We start from the raw sequence: 23478 nt of genomic DNA, 5'->3' as shown, positions 1-23478 counted from the left end.
AAAGTAATTCAGTGACACACCCTGCCACCTTCAGCACCATTATATAATGCTCTTTTTACAGGAATTTCTTACCAGGCTGCCACATCATTCACAGCTGGACTTGAAGACCATAAGACCATTCCAACCTAAATGCTTCTATGATTCCATGACTAACATCATTAGCAGGTAAGATGTGAGAGGCAGAGAAACATACAACCCTCTGCTGATGTACCTTCAGTAACCAGCCAACTGAAGGCTCCAACAGAACTTCTGGCAGATGTTGCCGAGGCAAGTGAAGTTACCGCCCCCAGTTATGGGCTCTACCCTTCTGCTGGAGGTTTCTGCAACACAGCACAACTGAGAGAAGATAACGTAGACTCTTCACACGCCCCCCAGGAATGCAGCAGCCAAGGGCTTGTGCTGACAATGCCTAAGAAGCTTCAGCAAAGGGACACTAGCAAATGGTAAACAGAGCAAGGTCTTAAAAAGATTGGTCAGGATGAGTTTGGTGCAATGCTCTGGGTGATGCTCTGTGTTGAGAAAGGAATGTAATTAGAAAAGGTTCCACTGATGATGTTAAAGGAATGTCCTCTGAATAATTAGAAAAGATATGGTGGGCGCCTGAAGGAGACAAGGGGACCATGAGTCAGGAAATCTTTGAACAGAGAAAGTTGAAAGGTTTACTCCACCTAGATCCCATCTATTATGCATAGAATGATTAGATGTCACAATCAAACGAATATGTATGTAAAGATGTTGTAACCTCTCACGAAAACTTTTCACTGAAAACTTTGGAGCTAGTTTGTCTTGTGCTAGTGTGGTGTAGTTAGTGTAGTGGAATGAAGCTGGGTTAATCAGCATTGATAATATACAGCTGTGGCAGGTTGGCCCATGTGGATAAGGTGCAGCTGTGGCTGCTTAAGCAAAGTGGTTGAGAGCCAATGAAGAGAGAGCAGCCGGGGAAGAAGCTGAGAGGAAGAAGCAAGAGGAGAGAGAACACAGGCCCTGGATGAGGCGGCAGCAGAGGGACTGTATGAAGAGTATGCTGGTATAAGGTGGTGAAAGACCTTGTTGCAGCTGGATGGTTTTGAGAGTGCTGCAACAGGCTAGCTCCCCAACGCTGCATGAAATAAATACCTCTGCTGCTTAAAGACAAAATTAGTCTCTGAGCAGTTACTCTACCCGTTTTGGCACCAATGGTGGCGGCTCTCACGTCCCAGTCTGCTACATCTGTCTGCTTAGAACCTTTTTTTCCTGCACTTTGTGTGTAAACACTGCAGTCTCCAGTGTCAGATTTTGTGCACGTAGTGCTTGCAGGGGGTACAAAAAACCCCTGAATATGCCCTTTTCCTCAGTATTGTGCACTAGAGTGGTCACAAATAACCCCGCTGCATTGGGGTGGGGGTGCTTTTGGCTTTTTTGCACAAGCTCAAATTTTAGCACAGACAAACCTGGTAAATATTAATTTGAAAGCCCCCACAAAAAAAGGCAGCGTACGAAAGACTTTGTAGCCACTTCCTTTGGTAAATATGGAACTTCTCATCATTCAGACATAGGAAGTGTTGACAGCAACGATGGCCACGGACTGACATAGGTGCAAACTTAGGACATTAGCTTCATTAAAAGAACACAATTTTAACTGAAAGTCTTTCTATATAAGCATGCATAAATCTATGTAGATAGTAATACAGCATAAAGTTCAGCAAAGTATAAAACACATTTCCAGAGAATCAGAGGTGTCCTGGCTGGCTGGTGTCTCTGGCTGCTGTGTATCCCCAAGGCCACGTTCTAACAGGAAGCAGGATACGAAAGAGATCCTTACTTATCAGAAGATTAGCAACAATCCCACTCAACCCTGAGCTTTGTCAGCCAGCACTGGTAAACATTGTAGGTGATCTGTAAACTGGACTAGCACACTCCTGTCCTAGGAAAGACCACCTAGAAGCACGTTTTGGAAGGCTCGGACAAATCCTCTTCTCTCTGATTTAGGCTGATGGTCTGAGACAGCACGTGTACCATCGCTAGACTGTATCAATGGATAGTTAAGTCATCGCTTTAGGGAAGCCTGACAGATGTAGTACCTGGGCAAAGAGCATGCTGATGTAGAAATAACGGAGTCATACAAGTAGGCACAGTCGGAGTGATTCTGTATATGGAACCTGAAAAAACACATAAGAAAACAGCAAGTTTCTACAACCGAGTCAAATATTTTAGCCTGCTGTAAAACAAAAGCTCTGCTGAAGTAGTTCCCAGTTGATTTTGGTCCCTTGCAATACGGTCCCTTGCTGCAAAAAGCAAGGCGAGTGACAAGTCATGTTAGAAAAGCCGGTTTAGCTCATGCAGTGTTACATGAATCTCTGTTTCTATGAACAGTCCATAGCAGGTACCATACAGTAACAGGAGGAAAGACAAAACACAGCTCATGATATATCCTGCCTAGAATTACTGAGGTCATAAACAGTCTGGTGAGAAAGACAAGGTGAACTGCTGTTTGATAAGCCTGACACAGAGCTGTTGTAGTCCACACATTCTCTAATGTAAATGGGGAAATCTGGGTTGTGTACAGGCTGTGACAAACTTACTGAGGCAGACAGGATTTTTCTTACAAAGCTGCTTAACCCATCTGAAGATGATTACTCCCTCATACCTGTCACTTCATCCTCTTTCATCCCTAAAAAATGTATGCATATTTGCTAGATACTGTGTATTTCAGGAAGACAAGCACAAAGGATCACAATGGAAACCAAAAATTCTGAAGATCTGAAAAACAACTGAGAAGTCTATATTATGTACTGAAAAATATGTATAAATTAAGGGATGTTCAATAACTTTGTCTTGATGTGCTGAGCTACCAAAAAAAACCCCCTTTTGAATCAGGGACTTCCCTACATTGGTGCTGTTGGGAGTCAGATCAACAATAACTGCAAAAAGTTAATTTGCAAAGTCACAGTTATAAATCACAGGAAAAAGAAAAATCCTGATAAAAATAACATTGTGCTGTAAACCCTAATACTACATTTGCTTAAGTACGTGTTTAACAATCACAAGGAACTTACTCGTCCATCTCCAAGGCAGTACCATTCTCCCAGCAGTATCTTTCACCTATCTTGCGCAATCCAATCCAGACATCTTCCAATTTCAAAAGCTTAGCGAGAGCCCGCTTTAAAAAAAAAAGCCATTTTTTATTTTTGTCATCATGAAGTCTCACAATGAGAAGCAAATTCTTCCTGTGAGTTTTGAGGAGGACTAGTTCATCACTTTGTCATCTAGAACACTCCCATAAGCATTTCACTGAGAGTTAAGAGCCTAATTCTGCCTTTAAATTGACCATTATAGTATAAACTTCAGTTAAGTTACTCAGTTCTATACCCTAGAAAATTATTACTGCTCACTACATGCAAAAATACACACCCCCCCATGTATTAGTTGTCTATATATGTTTATCAACCTCTATATATGCAGCTTGGTCTAAATAGGCTGGTACGTACATGTGTTTCTTGCCTTTCAGATGGGCCTGTGGGAACGCCTCTCCTTCCCAATTAGTGTTTTAAGTAATTTACATTTAAAGGTTTACTATCTGTGGATTTACAGATAAAGAATAAAAGACAGTTCACTGCTCCAGAAGCCTGCAACTTATATCAAACACAGCAAAGAATGATGGAGGACAACAGGAACAGCACTTGCAATGGGTTAATATTACAGAACTCCCTGCAACAAGCTATCTATCATTAGACTCAGTGAACTTAAAAATTAGATAAATATTAGTTGTCAGTCTGGACTCTAATGGCTGTGGAAAGAGTGCACCGTTATACTCTTCCACTCTCCTCTAGCAATTGCAATTCAATACAGTTCAGAAGAAACTGCCTCAGGAGGGTCCCAGTGCCATTTCTGTAGGTTTTGGTGTATCTTCTTCTGATACGGCTCATGCTATCCAGAGCTGGAGACCAGACAACACATACCATAGAGCACTGATCTGGCCCAGTAAGCCAGTGTCAGTGTTCCTGTGCTTTTCTTTCATAAGTTGTGTTTACAGTTTGTAGCTGTAAGCTTTTTAAGCAGCAGTTTAAATAACACCAACTTCTGCCTAGCCGGTTATCAGCTGTGGATCACAGGCACTGAATTAGAAGTGAAGCTTTTAGATGTGTAAGGAAGAGAGGCATTTACAAATTTGCTAAGAGGTGATCGCTCACAGGGCAGCAATGCAGAACGGGCTTGTTGAAAGACGACAACCTGTCAAATGTGGTTGGAATTACTGTAGAAGAAAGGGGCCTCACAATGGGATAAAATGAGACTACGTTCAGTAAGGGACTCATACATGAAGAAAGAGCTAGGCCCTGCACCCTTCTCATTGTTGAAATTCTTATTGGTGCAAAAATACTTATTAGCTCAAGTAAAATTTAGATGTGACTTAATCTGTGTAACTTCACTAAGGTTTCCTCCATTTCCGTATCTGCTACACCACTAGTATGTACCAGCCAACCGGAAAAGTAGCCTTTTGACCTCTATTCAACAATCACAGTAACAAGAAAGCTCAAACATCAATTTATCTAAAAACTAACTTTTTGATGAAAGTAATTTCTCATTGACAATACTCAAAAGGCAGCAGATCTCCAAAAGCACACTACAGTTTTAGTAGCATGCAGTAGCAGGATGACACTAGCACTCACAGACTCAGTGCAACTTGGTCCACAATACAGGCAAATCAAAATATTTTTCAAAACTTAACGGCATGAGAAAATGTTAAAACCAGCTTCAGAAGAGGTATACTCCCACCACTGGTATAAGCATGTGTCTCTAAGAGACATTACGGCGTAACTAAAAAAAGAAGCAAGCATATAAAGACGGGTAATTTCCACTATACTGAGAAACGGTTTTACATGTTCAGTTTCTTATAGAAACCAAAGTATCCATTTATTTGTCTGTACTGGATGTCGGACAGACTCATACCTGCTTTGAACGTGAAGGTCCATAGGACAGAAAAATAAAATTAGGCAAACTCTTCATAACACAAGAGCTTTTCATAGTCGCTCAAGTCAAATGCAGGCACCAAAGCAGCGCGGAGCGTTTAGGCACTGCTGCTGCACCTGCTGCAGTCAGCTAGCCGCTTACAGTAACAAAGCAGTACTTCCCACTACCTGAATTCACACAGCTTACTTACTTACAGGATAAGCATTGCATGCAAAAAAAAAAAAAAAAAAAGCTTTGTCAAGGAAAGAGGGAGATACAGAAGTTGTAGTCTGTATTGTTGTTGGGTTCTTGCCTCATTACCAGTTCATCCAGGCTTTCAAAAACAGGTAGCGAGGATCCACGCTCCACACAGGTGGTCTGACTAGACGTCCAGTTTTTTTGGTCCTCTGAGATGGAATAACATTTATCTCTGTAACCTATCCAGCCCCTGGGGCACGTCGCAGGTTCTGCACCTACAACGGCAAAGAGAGAACAAAACTTCTACCTGTTAAGATATTAGCATTCATTAGCATAATTCAACCTAAAATGTAGATTTTTCTGAAAGCAAATGCCACACTAGATGCCAGAAAAGAAGCCAAAGGAAGGGCAAGGGTCCTAAACTTCCCTGCCTTCCAGGCACTGTTTTCAGCTGAGAAACGTTAGGAGTTGGGGGATACAGCCTAATCATAATTATTACAATCAGTAGAAAGTGTAGGGTTTGGAAAACACTCTTGAATTTCGGAGAATCAGAGGTATTGATAATTGACAATTTATACTTGACACATTTTAAAGCTGTAGGTAATCAATAGGGTAATCAACCTCACACGGTTAATTTATTGATCAAATTAATTTTAAGTAATGAAGTTGTCTGAACATCTAAGACTGGTGAGGTATTTCATGAAGAAAAGTTGCTGATTTTGCATCAGACCTTAAGCACTTGACAGATCTATGTGAAGGTAAGTAAATTAGGTGTTGATATGATGCTAATGAAAATTGTCTGTTAATGAAGAGGTGAAAGTTATTATTACCACTTTGGAAATAATGGTTTGGAGAATGGTTCATTGGAGTTGTTCAACAGCGCGTTTTGATGCCCTCTCCATCAGCTCTGTAGGGCTGACAGGATTCACTGGCATGTTTTGTTTCGGTGATGTTTAATTTCTTGCAATGAAGATAATTAATTTCCATTTACTTTGGTTTCTATTTTCCAGACAAAAATAACCTGCCCTGATTGTTACTGAATGGTTACAGTGACCTTTTCTGTGCAGCATGGTGTCTTTTATCATACACCCAAGCTCATGCAGTGTATAAAGCGTATTTCCCGAGTCATCCCGCTGGGATTGAATTCAGACCTTCTGCACCCAAAGTGCAACTATCCACTGCTTAACCTTGGAGATGGCTAATACTGAAATGAAAGTAACTGGCTGTTACACGAGTAGAGAGGCTTACAGAAAGTGAATTGCTCTCTTCTTTTCTGATCAATTACATGTAGCAAAGAGAGTAGCTGGAGACCCCTTAGCAAATCACCTCTGAGCACTGCCCTCAACCCCTGAAAGAAAATGTGACCGATTCCATTTAAATAAAAGCCTAAAAAAGCAAAGAAAAATCAACAGGGACAGATGTCACCATCATCCTTCACCTGCTTCCATGTATGTGCGGAGAACCTCACTACTACACCCATGTTGCAGGGGGCAGCCCACAGATATATTTAATGCAGAGATTCAAGAGCTCCCTTGCAGACGAGGCTGTGGAGGCTGCATTGAGATACTCATGCACGCCGTGACTTGGATACCTCAGGTAATACCGCAGGCAGCACAGCCTTTGCTCCTACAGAAGGGTTCTGCACAGGACAGCAAGTGCACATCTGGCCTCTACTGTGCCAGCAGGAGGTAGGGCTGACTTCTTAAAACTACAGCACGTAACACAAATGAATTTTTTAAAAACAAAGAGGCAGAACAATCCCCAAAGACTATTTGTGAAGAAGATGAGGCAACTGTTATTACCTAGTCGTCTGCCAAGTCTGACAATAAAGGAGCCCTCAAGCCCACATATATGAGCAGCCCACACAATAAGCTTGGAATCTATGTCTGAAGATGTGATGTCAGCTTTAGTGCATGCACTAGCTGGTATAATCAGCTAAGTTACTGGTGACAAGCACAGGCAAGACATGCGTACACCACAGCCAGGCAAGAAACTACACTCTTATGACCAGTAACAATGCAGGAAAAAGAAAGAGTTTACCGCTGTATCATCTGGATTTTATCTGTAGGGAGAATCCTCTCTCCTTTTGTTTTCTGCCTGGAGGCGTGGAGATTATTCCATCTTATACCAACATCAAAACAACTGAAATAGTGATGGAAGTCCCAGGTTTTGTCATGCTGCAGGCACTGCAGAGTACTAATGTCATTGTGTTTGACCGCTGTGATCCTGGACCAGTCAGCAGTCAGAGGAAATCTCTCTCATATGGAAGATGTTCCAAAAGCTTACCAGATGGAAGTCTGCATTTAGTGATGAAGGAAAGCACCAGCACCAGCACCAGCACAACTAGCAGAAAAACTGGCAATAGAGAGAAAAAAAATCATTAAAGGTTTTGTATATATGAGCACTTAGGCTCAGTCTGTATTTCAGTATTAAACGAGACAGCAGCAGGATAACCGTTCATTTAAGCTCCAAGTATGTAAATCAAAGCACTGTTAAGTCAACCAAGGCACCCTGAATTGACATTTATGTACCGGACAGTTTGATAAAATGATCAGCTATCAACTAAGTCACTTTTTTTTTTATTTGTATACAACCTAAAGTTTTCCACAGATGTGCAGATCCCTGTACAGCAAATTTAAGTCTTCCAGTCCCAAGTTTATCACCTCCTCTATGTTCTGCAAACCATTTAGCAATAACCTCTCAGGAGGCTGAGAACTCACAGGTCACGCTAACTCCAATCAAGCTACACCCACATTTGGAAAACAGGATTCTCACACAATTCAAACATTAAAAGTTAATGTTTGTAGCATGGCTATAGTCTTGAATCAAATGTCTTTTCCCTTTGTCACAAGCAGTCCTTCATGCACAAATTTCAGTGCAGATGTGCAAGCTCATCTGTTGCAAACTACTTTCTCTAATGAGGCTTGGCTTCACTTTCTACATCTTGTCCAGGAGTATTTCATACAGACATTACTACATGGGAAAATGTCCTTTTTTACACAAAAGGATCAAACATGAACAGTTGACACTTGGATCAAACATAACAGTAATCTTAATTTTTGTGACTACAGCTTTGACCAGAAGTAAACTCCCAGGGACCTGAAACCAGAGTTGGAACTAGACTTCAGACTACCTGCAGGAAGCTGTCTTACCACACACGCAACATTTGTGCTTCTTGAACCTCTCTTCAAAGCATCTCCTTGTCTTCCACACACATGAACTAGCTTCCACGTCTTGACTGGCACCTTGTTTGGCATTACTGGATTTTGCATCCTCCAGAAATGCTTGTGTCATCTGGGCGATCTCAGTGTCCATCTACAGCTGGGAAACAAAAAAAGAAGCTATGTTTAATGAGTTCTTCCCCTGCTGTCTATAGATGAGCGGAAACAGTAGAAATCCCAAAGCTGCCTTAGTCATTGCCTGTACCTGAGGGGATGAGGGCAGGGTGGACGGAGAAATGAGAAAACAAATCGAAAACGAGGAGCTTGTGCATCACATCTGAGGCCCACCAAAAGGAGAAGGTGGGCCTCAGATACACTGTACATACCCTCCTTCCCAGGGAGGGGAGTAATAGGGAGTGAGGACTGTAACGGAACAAAGGGAAGGACAGAGCAGAGGGGAACAGTGTGACAGGGAAGGGATGGGACATATCAAGGCAGGAGGGAAAGGTCACAAATCACAGAGCTTTCAACTTCACCACTACCTAGCTTAAAGTAGTTTCATCTGCATGTGAAAAGCTAGGGCAACCTCCCAGGCAAGACCGAACCTGGTCTGCAGAGGGAAGGTCACTGTACCCTTTTGTGCTCCCTCCAGGGAGTGATGTTTTCCTCAGTTTTTCTTAAATCCCACTTTCAATCACATAAATTTAACAGGAAGAAGTCACCCAGAGAAGAACACGCAGCTATAAACATTACTGCATCAGTGCAGAAACATCAATTCATCTTCATGAATTAGGTTATAAAGATTATAATGATGGGGGGGGGGGGGGGCGGGGGGAACCAAAAACCTCTTTAAAGGTTTTAAACCTCAAAAGCCTCTTTGGAGGCTTCGACATCTTTACTTTCACTACTGTTATTATTATTTATCTTAATTAGCGTATGCCTAAGAGGTCGCTTCAACTCCACAAATTCGTAACTGTAATCTGATGCCTAATTCCTAAGAATCAGCTTCCACTTGCGCTCGGTCCGTCCTACAGGCAGAGAAAGAAACTAAGGCTTGGAATTACCTGCCCAGCCAGGTGCTCTTCCCCCAGCGCCTCCGCCGACTGCCCCGGGGCGCCCCGTCCGTCCCGCTGCCCGGACAGTCCCGTCTGGCCGCGCAGGCGCCTTCGCCCCGACGCTGCCGCGGGCCGGCGCCGGGGGGGGGGGGGGGGGGGGGGGGGGGGGGCACAGGCGGGACAGTGCCCACCGAGCCGCCACGGCTTTCCGCGGGGAGCAGCGAGGCGGCCAGCGGGGGGGTCGGGCGAGCCACCCCCACCCCCCCCACCCCCAAAACGCTTCTTGAAGGCAGAGGCTCGCTGAAGAAAAACGCGCGGCCCGAACGTCTGAGGATGCCGCTAAACTTCAAAACTAACGGCTGCAACTTCTCAGTGAGCCACAAAGCACCACACTGACTGTCCGTGACTAAGTTTCGCCCCCAGGCCGCGGGCACCCCGGCCCCACCCGCCCCGCACGGGTACATCGCCCCCCCCCCAGCCCCACCGGCCCGAGCCGCCGCGGGAGCCGGCCCGCCCCTGCCCGAGCCGCCGCGGGAGCCGGCCCGCCCCTGCCCCGGCGCTGCGAACGGGGTCTCCGCCTGCCGGCCGCCGCCCCGTGGGCACGGAGGTGCCGCCGCAGCCCGACCCGTTGCGGCTTCCGCGCCCGCCGACCCCTTCCCTGCCCCGCGGCCCCGCCCGCCCCCTACTCACGCCGTGCCGGGACCGCCGCGTGCGCCCCGCTCAGTGCGAAGGCGCCACTGACACACCGCGCCTGCGCAATGTCCCTGGGGCGTGGCCCCCGCACAGACTCCATCCCTCAGCGTCATGTTTAAAGCCTCCATCTCCGCTACGTTGCATGTGCAACGGGAATCTGAGACGAAATGTCCCATCCAACGACAACCACCCCAAGGACTTAGCCGTGTGCGCATCCGTCATGCGGCAATAAGGGTCCTTGGACATTCGCCGACTTTTAGCTAAGCACAGGTGCATCACCCTTTAGACAAGTGGCACAGCATTCGCTATTCATTCCCCCCTTTTCTAACAGCTATTGTAAATTCTTTTACAACTACAGAAAATCATCATATCTTATGATCATTCTTCAACAGCACCAAACAAAACACTGAAGTAATAAACATATTAATATTCCTAAAACTACTACAATAACTATTATAACAAAAGCATGCTTTAACCATTCTAAATTAGGTAACCACGAAGTCAGTTTGTTCCATATAGCTTCCAAACTCCATGATAAATCATCTTTAGTAATTTCATGCAGGATCTGCACCTTGTTCCATATCTTATGGATGTCTGTTTAATCATTCCATCCGTCAGATTGGGAACAAGTATTTTGCCCTGGGTTTCCAGGACATGTTCCTCCTGTCTTGTTTGAGCTTTCCGATGACAGTTATTATCACTTTTCATAACTACTGTGGTGGTTAGATTTAATATTTGTAAATCAAATCTGGGACCCAACTTATATGTTTTATTATCAAATAGGCAATATCCTCCACCATCATTTGGCTTTTTCAAAAAGTCCGGCCAGGTAGGCCATTTGTCATCGAGATAATTCCAGTTTTGAGAGGCCACCCCATACAGGGGTGTTATCAAGCCTCCTTTAGGAAGAGAGGTACATATCCAGCATTCCTTAGCTTTCGTAGCATTAACAATTCTTTGCAATGTTTGAAGACGGGTATTGTTTACCCATGTTTCGGTTGCTAAAATCTCTACAAGTTACAATTAAGATCGGAGTAACTCTACACAAATATCCCTGACCCTTTTGACAGTATATTTCATTTCTAGAAGTTATTAAAATTAAAGAAATTACTAATGCAATTATGATCTAATAGATCGTAGTTTCATGGGTCCTGCTGAGGTGACCACAGCCCATGATTTCTCAGGAGCTTTCTTTATCAGAGATAGTGAATCCAGGCTGGTTGTTCTCTTATCCTGACGGTGGTGAAGGTTGTCAGCAGCACCTGATAGGGTCCTTCCCACTTTTCTTCTAAAGGTTCCCTGAAAAAGTCTTTATATACACATAGTCACCAGGTTTAAAGGAGTGGATTGGCTGATCTAACCCCCTGGCCTTCGTTCCCAGTATTTGTTTATTTATAACCTTCAATTGTCCCTGGAGGGCCTTCACATATTCACACAAATATCCCCCTCCCAACTGTCTTAGATGCTCTCCAGCAAATTGTAACTGGTACGGTCTCCCGTATAATATTTCGAAAGGGTTTAAATTTTCCTTTGTCTTGGCTTAGTTCGGATTCTTAATAATGCTAAAGGGAGAGATTGTAGCCAAGTTAGATTTGTTTCTTGCCCTATTTTTGCTATTTGTTGTTTAATTAAATGGTTCATTTTGTCCACTTGCCCACTTGCTTGAGGTCTGTCAGGAGTATGTAATTGCCAATCTATTCCTAATACTGTACTCACTTGTATTATTTTGTCACAAAAGGGTGAGCTTCTATCAGAAGAGATTGTTGCCGGTACCCCAAAATGGGAAACAATCTCGTTCAACAATCCCTTCGTTACCTTTCTTGCTTTATTTTTTCAACAAGGAAAAGCTTCTGGCCAACCTGAAAATGTATCCGTCATAACTGATAAGTATCCGCACCCCCCTTTTCTTGGGAGTTCAGAAAAACCAACTTGCCATTGTTGTCCTGGATAATTTCCTCTACTAATGTTCACTAGTTTTGTTCTATTTGCTACATTGGCATGATTACGTAAACAGACTTCGCATTGCTGAGTCACCTGCTTTATTGTAGTGTATGTTTGCCCTATCAATTTCTGATTTAAATTTTTATATAACGTATCAGCTCCCCAATGAGTCTTATTATGTTCTGCTAGGGCTGTGGTCCATATTACATTGGATGGTACTGCTATACGGCCATCTGCCAAATAAGCCCACTTATTTCATTTTATTTTACCATTCATGTCCTGAATTAGCGCTAGGTCTTCTTTAGAATAGTGTGGCTCCTGATCTGTACCTATAGTTTGGATTTTACCGTCTGGTATTAAGGATAAATTCCTCCTTTCCCGCCTCCTCTGCTACTCACCTGGCCTCATGGTCAGCCAGGCTGTTTCCAATTTCCAAATCAGTGCCTCAATGGGCCATCTTATGTTCTTCCTTCCTGGATGACCCTCTTATAACAGAGGGGGCCATTCCTCACATCAAGGTCTGGCACGGCGTATGTTCCCACCGCTCAGCGCCTACTGGGTTGCAGCGAACAGCGGAGCTCAAGATTCTGCTTGGTGGCACACACCGAGGCCAACCCAGTCTTGCCCTTGACTATGGTAGGAGGCACCTGACCAACCTTATTCCTTGTACTTCGTTGTCAATGCAGAGTTTCATCTGCGCATCCCATAACAAGTCACTGTCATGGTAAAACACACAGATTTACATTAGTAGAACTACTACAGAGTGTATTTCATTTTACTTTTCCTGCCAATATCCCCCACAGCCCTGCTGACCAAGGGATATTGTTTTACCTGAACTAGACAGGCCTTCCCCTTAGCATTCTTACTGTAACAGGTAAAGCATTTTTCACCCTACCTGGAATTTATTTCCAGATATACCTCCTTAAAGATTTCTTTTACTTCAAGGAGGTCCTCTTTTTCCACTTTTCTGTTGAATTAAAGATAAGCTCAAGTATTAAATTTATTTATTATTTTAAACTTTTGGGTTCATTTCTCCTTCTTTAAATGTCTAGATGTTCTAATAAATCTCATCTCAACAAAGATTTTGGTGAATTTGGCATTCTTATTTGTTTTCTTAGTTTGTACTTTAAAGGTTTCAGGATGTTTTCCTGGTGGCCAGCAGCTCCCACAACTGTAACAAATTCTTGTCACTGAAGTTTAACACCAAATAAGTTGGGTTTGTATTCACTAAAAATTCCACCTCATTTTTCCTAGTCCCTAGTTCACCCAAACTCCTTGATGGTTCTTTAGCTTAGGGCAATCTCGCTTCCAGTGTCCGCTTTCCCTACAGTATGTACGCACAGTGATCCGATCCCACAGGAGAGGGGTTCACTCTTTCACTTCTACCTGACATTCCTCCTGTCTCTGCCTCTGCCTCGTTTCCTCTACCAGTTTAGCACGACCCAGCTCCCAGCTCTTCTTCTCTTACCTTCTGTACACGTTCCCTGTTCCTTCCATCAACTTTTCTACCTCACAATTATCTAGTAACAATCAACTCGAACCTTTATCTAGTCCTATTAGATCATCCTGATAAGTCTTTCACTACCAACTTTCAAACATCTATATTTCCCCATCAAAGATTCACCTTTATTCTCCTCAGACCCACAGCCTGCCCTAAAGGGGCTGCAGCAATTGGGGTGACATTTTCAGGTCCTTCTGCTCAATTGTCAGCAACAGCAACCCCCTCCTGCTCACCATCAGAAGGATTCGGGGCAGGAGATGCTCTTCCTGCTCTGCAGGTTACACAGGCCTGCCTCTGCAACAGCACTTCTGCTTTAACTCTTTCTTACCCTGAATGCAAATCTGCTACTTGTTGCTTTAAGTCTGTGTTCGTACGTATCAGCCTTTGCAGGCAAACAGCAAACACCCTGCCATGCATCCAGCGTGACTCAGCCGCACCTCGACCGGGTACGGGGGTTTGTACAAACTCACCCAAATACCTTAACACTTTCACAGGGTTTTTGATTCTCCATCCCCCCACCCCACCCCACCTCAGGTCTTACATACATTAGTACAAGTTTTTATCTTACAACGTGTTTAATTCTGGTTGCTCCACAGAAGGAATCACAACCCCGAGCTCCTTCTTTCCCCCCAATACTACATGCCGAACAACATCTCTTTATTCTCCCGACACCACCTCCCCTCTGATCCTCTTCCATTGTTAATACTAAAGGAACTTGTGGAGCTAGGTTAATACCGCACTCCTTCTGCCACTCGGGCAATTCCTCAGAGTGAAAAACATACCAGCATACGTTACTTCATCCCATTTTTCTCTCACCTTAAAAATAACATTAATTGTAGCAAAACATTATAATTCAGTGTCCCGTTTAAGGGCCATTTTTCTCCATCCTGTAACTTGTACAGGGGCCACCAGTGATTACAGTACTTAACCAAAGTTCTCTTATGCACGCTTCCCCCAGGCTGCCCCCCCATTTCCTTCCAGTGACTTAAAACACATTCCAGCGGACTCTTTCTTACTATTCCAGCACTCTGTTTACCCCCTACAATGTTATCCCAACCACAAATCACTCTAATTTCACTTACGGCTCCCTCTCTCTTACCCCAGGACATCCAAACCTTACAGTTAGTGGGGGCATTCAATTTCTTGCCCCCACCATATATACAATATTTCTTTACACCACATGCACCTTAAAACGTGTAGAGGTTTACACTCACCCCTTGGATGTTCAATACAATATTCACACACCCACATTCATATCACACCTAATACAGAAATGTTTTTACATTTACAACGTAAAATAAGTACAACAACTAATATTTTCTTTTGGTCACGCCTGTAACCTTCTTCTCGATTACTGAATATTCTCCATGCTTCTTCTAGTAATTTTTCTAAGGCTCTATTTTCAGGACGTCTCAATTTTTGCAACTTGCATGTAACATCCCCCTGTGATTGTCCCCAAAAGAGGAATATTAGTTGCTGTGCGCCTACCTCCAAATTTGGGTCCAGAGGTGTGTGTCGGCGCATCGTATCCCTTACCTGTCTAAGAATTCAGAAAGTGTTTCAGAGCGACTCTATCTAACCACGTATAACATTGCCCAATTTATTGTTCTAGGAATCGCTTTCTCCATTCCTCCGGCCGCCTTAGTCACCCAAGGTCAGAAAGGCGGATAGAGCTACTCACTCGTTTCGCGCTCAAATGCTCGTCTCCACCACGCCCTTGCACTCGCACTCCGTCAGGATAATTCAGCTATACGCGGGAAATCAAAATGCACGTCTCCACCACGCCCTTGCACTCCCACTCCATCAGGATAATTAAGCTATACACGGAAAATCAAACGCTCCAAAGTTTCTGCAGAATATGTAACAGATAACAAAAGCGATTATTCGTTATGAATTATTTAAGATTTTGTTGCTCCCCTGTCTTCCTCTTTCTCGACGCAAAGTTTCCCTTACTTTCTACTATTAGGTCCCTCTTTTTTTTAACTTATCACTGTGAAATTCTGCCTTATTCCGTTCCACCCCCTGCTTTCCGTCGTGAGGCCTCCGGGCTTTTAATAGGATCTGGCAGTAACCTCGGGTTTGCTCGATCTGCCCTCAAGATCGCTAGCGGCCACCCCTTGGTCAGCAAACCCCCTCCCAAGGTACCTTTTCCTCCTGGGGACTACGCTGCGCGCCGGACGTCTCCGTGCGTCTCACCAGCCGCCCCGTTACTAAACATACCGTTTTATCCGTGGATCCAGCTGAGAAGAGGAGGCTCCTCCGAGGAAATCTCCCGGGGCGCGCCTAGGAGCATGAGCTCTGCAGCCGAAATACTCCTGCCTGGCTCACCAAAATGACGTACGGAACTTCACACGGAAGTTATAAAGTAGCGTGTTTATTGCATGCAGATGCACGGGGGATCACTCCACCGCAAGCGTACATGCCAGAAGTGACGAACCATCAAATATTTATACAATAAAACAATTAATATTCAATTAACGCCTATACATATTCATTACCTAAACCCGCCTACTCTCGTTTCCTATGTTATTAGTTTATCAGTCCTTTGCCGAGCATCTGGTTTTCTTTAGCAAGGAGATTTAGTGCTCTCTCTAGGTAACATTGGAATGTTTCCGATCCTTTTTATAAATAGCCCCTTTGTTGCAGGAAGAACAGACTCTTTCTTTCATTATTTATTAAGACTACATGGTCCCTGAGCAAACATACACATTCACACCTACACTCATTGAGCAAACATATACAATCACAATCGATGTCTATTGTTCCTATTTCCCACTATTCCTTCATATCAGCCGCAACTCCACAAATTCGTAACTGTAATCTGATGCCTAATTCCTAAGAATCAGCTTCCACTTGCGCTCGGTCCGTCCTACAGGCAGAGAAAGAAACTAAGGCTTGGAATTACCTGCCCAGCCAGGTGCCCTTCCCCCAGCGCCTCCGCCGACTGCCCCGAACACTGCCCCGGGGCGCCCCGTCCGTCCCGCTGCCCGGACAGTCCCGTCTGGCCGCGCAGGCGCTTTCGCCCCGACGCTGCCGCGGGCCGGCGCCGGGGGCGGGGGGGGCACAGGCGGGACAGTGCCCACCGAGCCGCCACGGCTTTCCGCGGGAGCAGCGAGGCGGCCAGCGGGGGGTCGGGCGAGCCACCCCCACCCCCCCCACCCCCAAAACGCTTCTTGAAGGCAGAGGCTCGCTGAAGAAACACGCGCGGCCTGACGTCTGAGGATGCCGTTAAACTTCAAAACTAACGGCTGCAACTTCTCAGTGAGCCACAAAGCACCACACTGACTGTCCGTGACCAAGTTTCGCCCCCAGGCCGCGGGCACCCCGGCCCCACCCGCCCCGCACGGGTACATCGCCCCCCCCCAGCCCCACCGGCCCGAGCCGCCGCGGGAGCCGGCCCGCCCCTGCCCCGGCGCTGCGAACGGGGTCTCCGCCTGCCGGCCGCCGCCCCGTGGGCACGGAGGTGCCGCCGCAGCCCGACCCGTTGCGGGAAGCCCGCCGACCCCTTCCCTGCCCCGCGGCCCCGCCCGCCCCCTACTCGCGCCGTGCCGGGACCGCCGCGTGCGCCCCGACCCTTCCTCCAGCCGGCGGGAAGCGAGGAGCCCGTTGACCCCTGCGATGACCGTGGCCGGTGAATAGCGAATGCTGTGCCACTTGTCTAAAGGGTGACGCGCCTGTGTTTAGCTAAAAGTCGGGAAATGTCCAGGGACCCTTATTGCCGCATGACGGATGCGCACACGGCTAAGTCCTTGGGGTGGTTGTGGTTGGATGGGACATTTCGTCTCAGATTCCCGCTGCACATGCAACGTAGCGGAGATGGAGGCTTTAAACATGACGCTGAGGGATAGAGTCTGTGCAGATCAGCGCCCCAGGGACATTGCGCAGGCGCGCGATGTGTCAATGATTTCTCGGAATTGTAACGAATATGTAAACGATTTCCCGGACAAATAACGGATAGCTATGAGTAAAGCAGGGACTGAAAAGACCCCTCGGTTTGCAAGACTTTGGTGAAGCGATCCCCCATGCACCCAGCGCTGCCGAATAACGATACCCTCCGCTCGCTCGGATGTTGGTGACGGATCCTTTCATCCCCCGGCGAGAGGCGCCGCTCGGCCCTACTGGCGCAGCGATGCGCTGCGGCGGCTGCGGCGCCTCCGACCCGCTGCTGCCCCGGTTGCCGCCTGGCGACGGCTCCCCCGCGACCTGCAGCTCGGCGGGGCTGGCGGCGGCGATACGGAAGGAACAGGCGCTCGGGACAGCGGCAGCTCCCCGGCGGCAGGACCGGCCGGGTGAGCCGGGCGCGACGGGACGGCGGCTGCGAGCGTGGCCGGGAGGAGCGGGGCGGGATGGGTGGGCTGGGCACGGAGCCCCCCGCCTGCCTTGCTCCGGGCGGGTGGCCTCGGGGGCTGCTTCTGGGGGATCCGGTAGCTTCATCCCTCCTGTACGCGGGGGTCTCGGGGTAACCTTAATGGACATCGTGCATCTATCTCTGCATGGGTGGTTTTTTTGACCGGACTCTTCGGTTTCTTACATGTGCTTTACTCCCTAACGTGCACTTCTTTCGCTTTTTAGATACAGGCGTACCGCTCTCTTTTTGGAGAACAGTTGCAGGAACTGTCATCGTTGTTTCTGTGATTCTGCTGTGCATGAGGGTTACCTTAAGTGAGTGCGTCTATTTGTATAAAAAACAAGCCCTGGAAATAGAAATTCAGTGCTGCTTGCCGTCACTATGCGCTCGTTGTTGCCGCCACTCCCGTCCGTTATGACCCCCTAGGAAAGGAAACTGAAACTAATTGCACGACAGCTTGTTCTTGGGCAGTTGTTCCCGATAGCATTAAACTGACTTTAATTTTTCAGTTTTGCAGCAGGATTTCATTGTACTGCAGCACAGCAAAATGCTGATGTGTGACAGAGTTCAGCAGGCAGTACTGGCTTCTTGACCTGGCTCTGGCCTGTTATTTTTAGAGCTGAGTATGTTGAGCTGCCCCCTGTTTAGGGTTACATTTTAGCTGCTTCAGGGTAGATAACTAGTGTCTAGGTTTGTACTCTGTCAAAGACAGCCTTCTGCCCTGCTGTGCCCACCCCTGACGTCTCCAGTGTAGCTGGAGCTTTGCACTTGCTCCTGTTGGAGGCTGTTTGCTGGCACGTGCCCAGCATGGGATCAGGGATTACTGCACCCACATAAGCTGGGTATCACTGGAGAAAACTGAAGACTGAGCACAATCCTTCAGTTGCATTATGTTCACGCACCTCCTGCTTAATTCAGTGCAAGTCACAGATATTTTTAAGCTAGAGGAAGCAGGTCTAGAATGTGTAAACTTGTATACAATTGTATTTTAAATAGGTAACAATGAGTAAATAACATTCTTTTCGTTTCTTCGTTTGAACAGAAGGTCCACAGCTGGAGACGTGCCCTGATGACTGGCTGTACTACCAGAAGAAGTGTTACTATCATTCAAAAGCTGTAGCAAGTTGGAATTCCAGTCAGGAGTCCTGCTCTCGCTATGGCGCTTTCCTTGCAGTGATTGACAGCCACCAAGAGTTGGTAAGGTGTCCAGCGTTCAGTGTTATGTCTGTTGCCCTAACAGCTTCTGTAACTCCGTCACTTGTTCCCTTGCATAGCTTGAAACCCAGCATATATATGTGTGCCAGACTTCTTTGCCACCAGTCGGTACAACCTACGGACTTTTTTCAGTGCGATGTGGTCTGTTCACTAAAATCCACTGAGAAATTCTGCTGCTACCTTAGAATGTATTGCAGAAATTTAAAAGGCAAACTATGTATAAATGTAAAGTCAAGTCTGAAAGAATATAAAAATGGAGTTGTGACTCCACATTACTAATAAAGGAGGATTTAAATTTAACTGGCAGTTTACGTGTCCATTTGAAGTCAGGCAATTTCACCTGTTCTCTCCTCTCATATCCTCTTGATGTTCCTTCCTTCTCCAGGTACCCAAAAGTACAGTCAACAGCAATTTCCACACTAAATACAGCTCTAAACTAATTTTAGCTTACAGACCACTAGTGGACATTGATGTGTTTTATCTTCTGGATAACTCTTTAAGTACACACTTCTTTTAAAAGGTGCTTTCATTAGCATAACAAATGGTTTAGTGGCCCACTAGGGAACAGAAATGTGCTGTTGGTTCAGTGCAAAGTAGCCAATCCCTCTGTTTCCACAAAAGGCGGAGACTGGCTGTAGTTATACGATGCAGGGACCCACGGTATTGAAAATACCTGCTTTGTGCAGTAGGTTATACCTGTGGGTTTTTGTTGTTTTCAAACCATTTTTTTTACTATGTTCTTTAAGTCTTCTCTGATGTCCTACCAATTCAGGGTGTTCTTTATGGCTGAGAAAAACAAAAGAAAATAGCACTATAGCAAATGTGTTTTCAGAGACGAATATAGGATCGTAAGGAAAGAATAGAGAAAGACTTCGTTTTATTCGTACTGCAGACAGTAAACTGTATATGTGCCCTTGAATGCCCTGGAGTTTGGGTTTAGGTAGTCCCAACTGACATTATGGTCACAAATATAGGGAACAGGAAAACAGAATGAACTCACACACTTTAGAATACAACTAGTGTCAAGAGTGAAAGTGCAAAAATTGGGAAGTTGAGGGATTTTAAATGTGTGACTTGATTTTGATGGAGACATGACATCCAAGGAATTATGGTGACATAAGAGTCAAGGCAACCTGTGCTACATCAGGCACTGTGTCCCTGCTAAATATACGTCCTTGTACTGAAATGCCATTCTCATGGTGATACAGTGAAACCATTGTACTGGCTGGCTGTTGTGTAAGTATGGTATTTCTGGTGACATATGTGGATGTTTTTAATTACAGGGTGGGGCAGGGTATAGGTGGATGGTCAGTAACACTCCGCATGACTACCAGCTAAATAGCTGGGACCTCATTGACTATTAGTAATGGATCTAGGGATTCCTTTAGTATTTCATCTCATTAAATTTAGCAGTAAAACCTCAGTGACCTGTGAAAAAAAATAGTCCACCACTGTGTAGTCTGTGATGCAGTTTTTATATAAGAAGCTATATAATCATAAAAAAATCTAATAGCCATGTCATTTTATTCTGTATTTTGTCTAGAACTTTATAATGTACAGACTACGCGTAACAGACTTCTGGATTGGGCTGCACAGGAAAGGAGGCAAATTCTTCTGGGCAAATGGAGAGTCATTTGATACAAAGTTGTGAGTTTTCTTTCAAATTTACTATGTGGGAGGAGAGTCAGTAGCTTTTTTGTCCAAGTAAAAAAGTTATTCTGTGTTACTATTCTACTGTCGATAAGCCGGCATATTTTACCAAATGAGGGCTGTCCTATGGCTGTAAAAATGCTAATAGTATGCTATAAAACTAAGTTATGTCCCCGTGGAAGTGGAGAAGGGGCATCATTGCCTGCTTTTTCTTGTGTTTGCATAGCAGCTGTTAGGTTGTGCCTAGAGTAACTTGTTTTCGTGCAGTGGAATGGATAACATTTGCCTTATTAGGAAGAATTACCAACATTAGATACTGTAAATTGTTTGAATTACCTTGCCCTGTTGGTCTTGCAGGATTGATTCAACACTCAGCCAGCACAGACAGGGCTTCTTAAGACCAACTGAGGTGCTCGGGACCACGTTGCAAGGTCACTGGGCTGGGGGGTTGTGTCTCAGAAGGCATTGCTTTTGCCCACTTTGTATCCCGGAGACTGGCTCTCTTTGCAGAGACTCAGCAAAATCGGTGGGAAGTGGTGGCAGGGCCCCAGTCTGGCCTGGAGTACTGCTGCCATGGGTCCCGCAGGGATCCTCACTCTCTCCTGCTCAGGAGAATCGTGCCTTTTGTACTTACAACACATTGCAGACTGTGAAGTACAAGTACCTGTGGTGCATCTCTGTGGGGATCAATGCAGCTTACTTTAATAGAAGCTGAATCAGAGCATCACCATGTCTTCCATGTGCACCTGAATTCTCATCCTTCCAATGAGAAGTGAGGCTCATTTTAAATAGTTCTGTGCTTCGTTCTCCACCGTCTTAAAGACACCGTTTTACAAAGAATAAGAAATAAGTCTTCTCATTTTTAGACCAGAGTTCTGCTCTAATTTTTATTTTTCTCTTGGCTTTTTAGATTTCATGTCAATACAACAAATGACGGAAACTGTGTCTGTATAGATTCACCCTTCATCTCTACGAGAAGGTGCTCCTCGCTCAGGGACTCGCTTTGCACCATTGATCTGTTTAATGCCTAGACAAACTCTTAACAGGGAACAGCTGGCTGTGCAAATACAGAGCCTTTCTCTACAAGAAGTCGGAATTCAGAATATTGAAAGTCCATCATTTCAGAAAACGGACGTCTGGTTGCTGTAGGAGGTCCATGAGGGCAAGAGGTGCTGTGGCAAGGATCATACCTAAACTTCTCCAGGAGAAGCATACAGGGAGTAATAGTGACTCCATGTGAAAGACGCAATTAGTTAAGAAGTGGCAGTACCGAGAGGAAACAAAGATACAATGGCTGTGGCAAAGAACAAAAGTTGCATCTTGGTAGTAGTTTCATTGTTGAAACTACGGAAGAACACAGCAATGTATACTTTCATTGAGAACTCTCCACTTAATTAATGATAATAATCATTATATCTAATTATCACTTAAATGACGCAAAGCCTTATTTTTTAAAGCAGCTAAAAGCATTGTTGGATGGACACGAAGGTCTTACTGAAAACACAGTTCATAGTGAACCCAGTGATGTTTTATCTGGTCCTCTGCAGCTCTGTAAATCTTTGTCTGAGAACTTTCAGTTTGTCTTTGTGGTAACTGTGTGAAATTTCATAAGGTGTTTTGACTTCCCTCCCCTTCTTTTCCCATGGGTGCAGGAGGGGGCCTGGAAATCAGGACCGTAGGTGGCAATCAGTTAGCTGAGGGGAATGTGCTCGAGCTTGTAGGTCACGAACCCTGGGAGGACAAGGAGTGTGAACAGATAACAATTAACAGGATGAGTGGGAACAGGTAACAATTAACAGGATGAGTCCCGCCGAGGGAGGATAGGGGAGTGAGAGTGAGGAAGGGATGGGCCAAGGAGAGGTAACACCTTGCTGTTAATTGATGACTGTAAACACTTACTTAAAGTGTCCTTTGTTTGTAGTTAACCACCAATCAGGGGTTGCCTAGTATGTAATGCTTAGCTTAAGGAATCACTCTGTTTAAAGCGCGCAGCTTCTGAAAACGTATATAAACTCGTGGTTGTGTACGATAAATCGACATTTGCTTGCATCAAGCAGCGTCCCGGCTCTCCATCGCAGCACATGGGGTTTTCAAATGTGATTGGTCTCATAGAATCATTGAGGTTGGAAAGAACTTTGAGATCATCAGGTCCAGCCGTTAACCAAGGACTGTATGTGATATCCAAGGATATAAGCCTGAGCTTTGTAAGCCAGGAAGGCAGATAATAACTACATCTTCTAGCAAATGGCACTGGTCTTGCAAGTCATATAGAGTGGAGCAGATTACACGTACTATTCTCTATCACTCTGGCCTGATCTGGAAACTTGCCTGCCACTACCCAAAACTTCCCTGAATATGTGACTGTCATTTTGGGAGAGCTGAGGAAGTCAACTGCATTTAGAAGGGGAGAGACATGATATGTCACATGGAAAGTGTTCTAGGGCACCTTAAAGTGAGGTGCTGTGGTGTTTATCTGTTTGCTTGCGCGGGGGGAAAAAAAAGGCTTTTATTGACTCCAGCACCGCTGTTTTATCGAGTGACTTGTGTGGGCAAGGATAGTTTTAACAGTCCATGGGAGGACCCTGGATTAATCTGTTTCAATTCTTGGTATGGTGTCCTGAAAATGGGTAGTGAGGGCATGAGAGGCTCACGTGGAAGATAGGTGGTTGGCTCCTGCCTGGTCACTCTCAGATTCAGCAGATACCTGCTTCCCAAAGTACGTGAATTAGAAAGGGTGGTTACTGGGTTTAAAAGTGTGAACAAGAATAAAGGCATTTTAAGCTAGGAAAA

At 45.3% G+C, this 23478-nt stretch overlaps 2 protein-coding genes across 8 annotated transcripts; one reads left to right on the top strand and one right to left on the bottom strand.

The window, feature by feature from the left end:
• Positions 1-1058: 1058 nt before the first annotated feature.
• Positions 1059-17287, bottom strand: LOC121088875 (early activation antigen CD69-like). Of its 6 annotated transcripts, none has more exons than XM_040595522.1 (8): positions 15696-16564; positions 15157-15324; positions 10031-11342; positions 8277-8439; positions 7411-7479; positions 5248-5399; positions 3036-3139; positions 1059-2138 (listed from the first exon to the last, which is right to left on the bottom strand). In XM_040595522.1, exons 4-8 carry the CDS (start codon positions 8437-8439, stop codon positions 2027-2029), a joined length of 600 nt encoding a protein of 199 aa, XP_040451456.1. In that variant the 5' UTR covers positions 10031-11342; positions 15157-15324; positions 15696-16564; the 3' UTR covers positions 1059-2026. The 6 variants fall into 6 exon arrangements, with proteins under 6 accessions (XP_040451456.1, XP_040451453.1, XP_040451457.1 ...); XM_040595519.1 differs by having other exon boundaries at positions 8277-8445; positions 15696-16560; XM_040595523.1 differs by lacking the exon at positions 10031-11342.
• A 115-nt stretch (positions 17288-17402) lies between these two features.
• LOC121088874 (C-type lectin domain family 2 member L-like) lies at positions 17403-22737 on the top strand. Of its 2 annotated transcripts, XM_040595516.1 has the most exons (6): positions 17403-17764; positions 18048-18137; positions 18866-19020; positions 20582-20685; positions 21046-21119; positions 21599-22737. In XM_040595516.1, exons 1-6 carry the CDS (start codon positions 17542-17544, stop codon positions 21640-21642), a joined length of 690 nt encoding a protein of 229 aa, XP_040451450.1. In that variant the 5' UTR covers positions 17403-17541; the 3' UTR covers positions 21643-22737. The 2 variants fall into 2 exon arrangements, with proteins under 2 accessions (XP_040451450.1, XP_040451449.1); XM_040595515.1 differs by lacking the exon at positions 21046-21119 and having other exon boundaries at positions 17411-17764.
• The last annotated feature ends 741 nt before the right edge of the window (positions 22738-23478 follow it).

This window comes from Falco naumanni, chromosome 5 (genome assembly GCF_017639655.2).
Source record: "Falco naumanni isolate bFalNau1 chromosome 5, bFalNau1.pat, whole genome shotgun sequence".
NCBI classification, from domain to species: Eukaryota; Metazoa; Chordata; class Aves; order Falconiformes; family Falconidae; genus Falco; species Falco naumanni.
The sequence above is the reverse complement of the archived record's forward strand: the minus strand, read 5'-3'. Positions and strand labels throughout refer to the sequence as shown.

Coding starts and splice junctions, on each gene's coding strand:
- LOC121088875 (XM_040595517.1), bottom strand. CDS start 8,439: ATGGACACTGAGATCGCCCAGATGACACAAGCATTTCTGGAGGATGCA. Junction 7,480..8,276: donor GCACAAATGTTGCGTGTGTG/GTAAGACAGCTT, acceptor CTCTATTGCCAG/TTTTTCTGCTAGTTGTGCTG. Junction 2,139..3,035: donor ACTGCCTTGGAGATGGACGA/GTAAGTTCCTTG, acceptor GTGTTTTTTCAG/GTTCCATATACAGAATCACT.
- LOC121088874 (XM_040595515.1), top strand. CDS start 17,542: ATGTTGGTGACGGATCCTTTCATCCCCCGGCGAGAGGCGCCGCTCGGC. Junction 19,021..20,581: donor TTGACAGCCACCAAGAGTTG/GTAAGGTGTCCA, acceptor TATTTTGTCTAG/AACTTTATAATGTACAGACT. Junction 20,686..21,598: donor GAGTCATTTGATACAAAGTT/GTGAGTTTTCTT, acceptor TTGGCTTTTTAG/ATTTCATGTCAATACAACAA.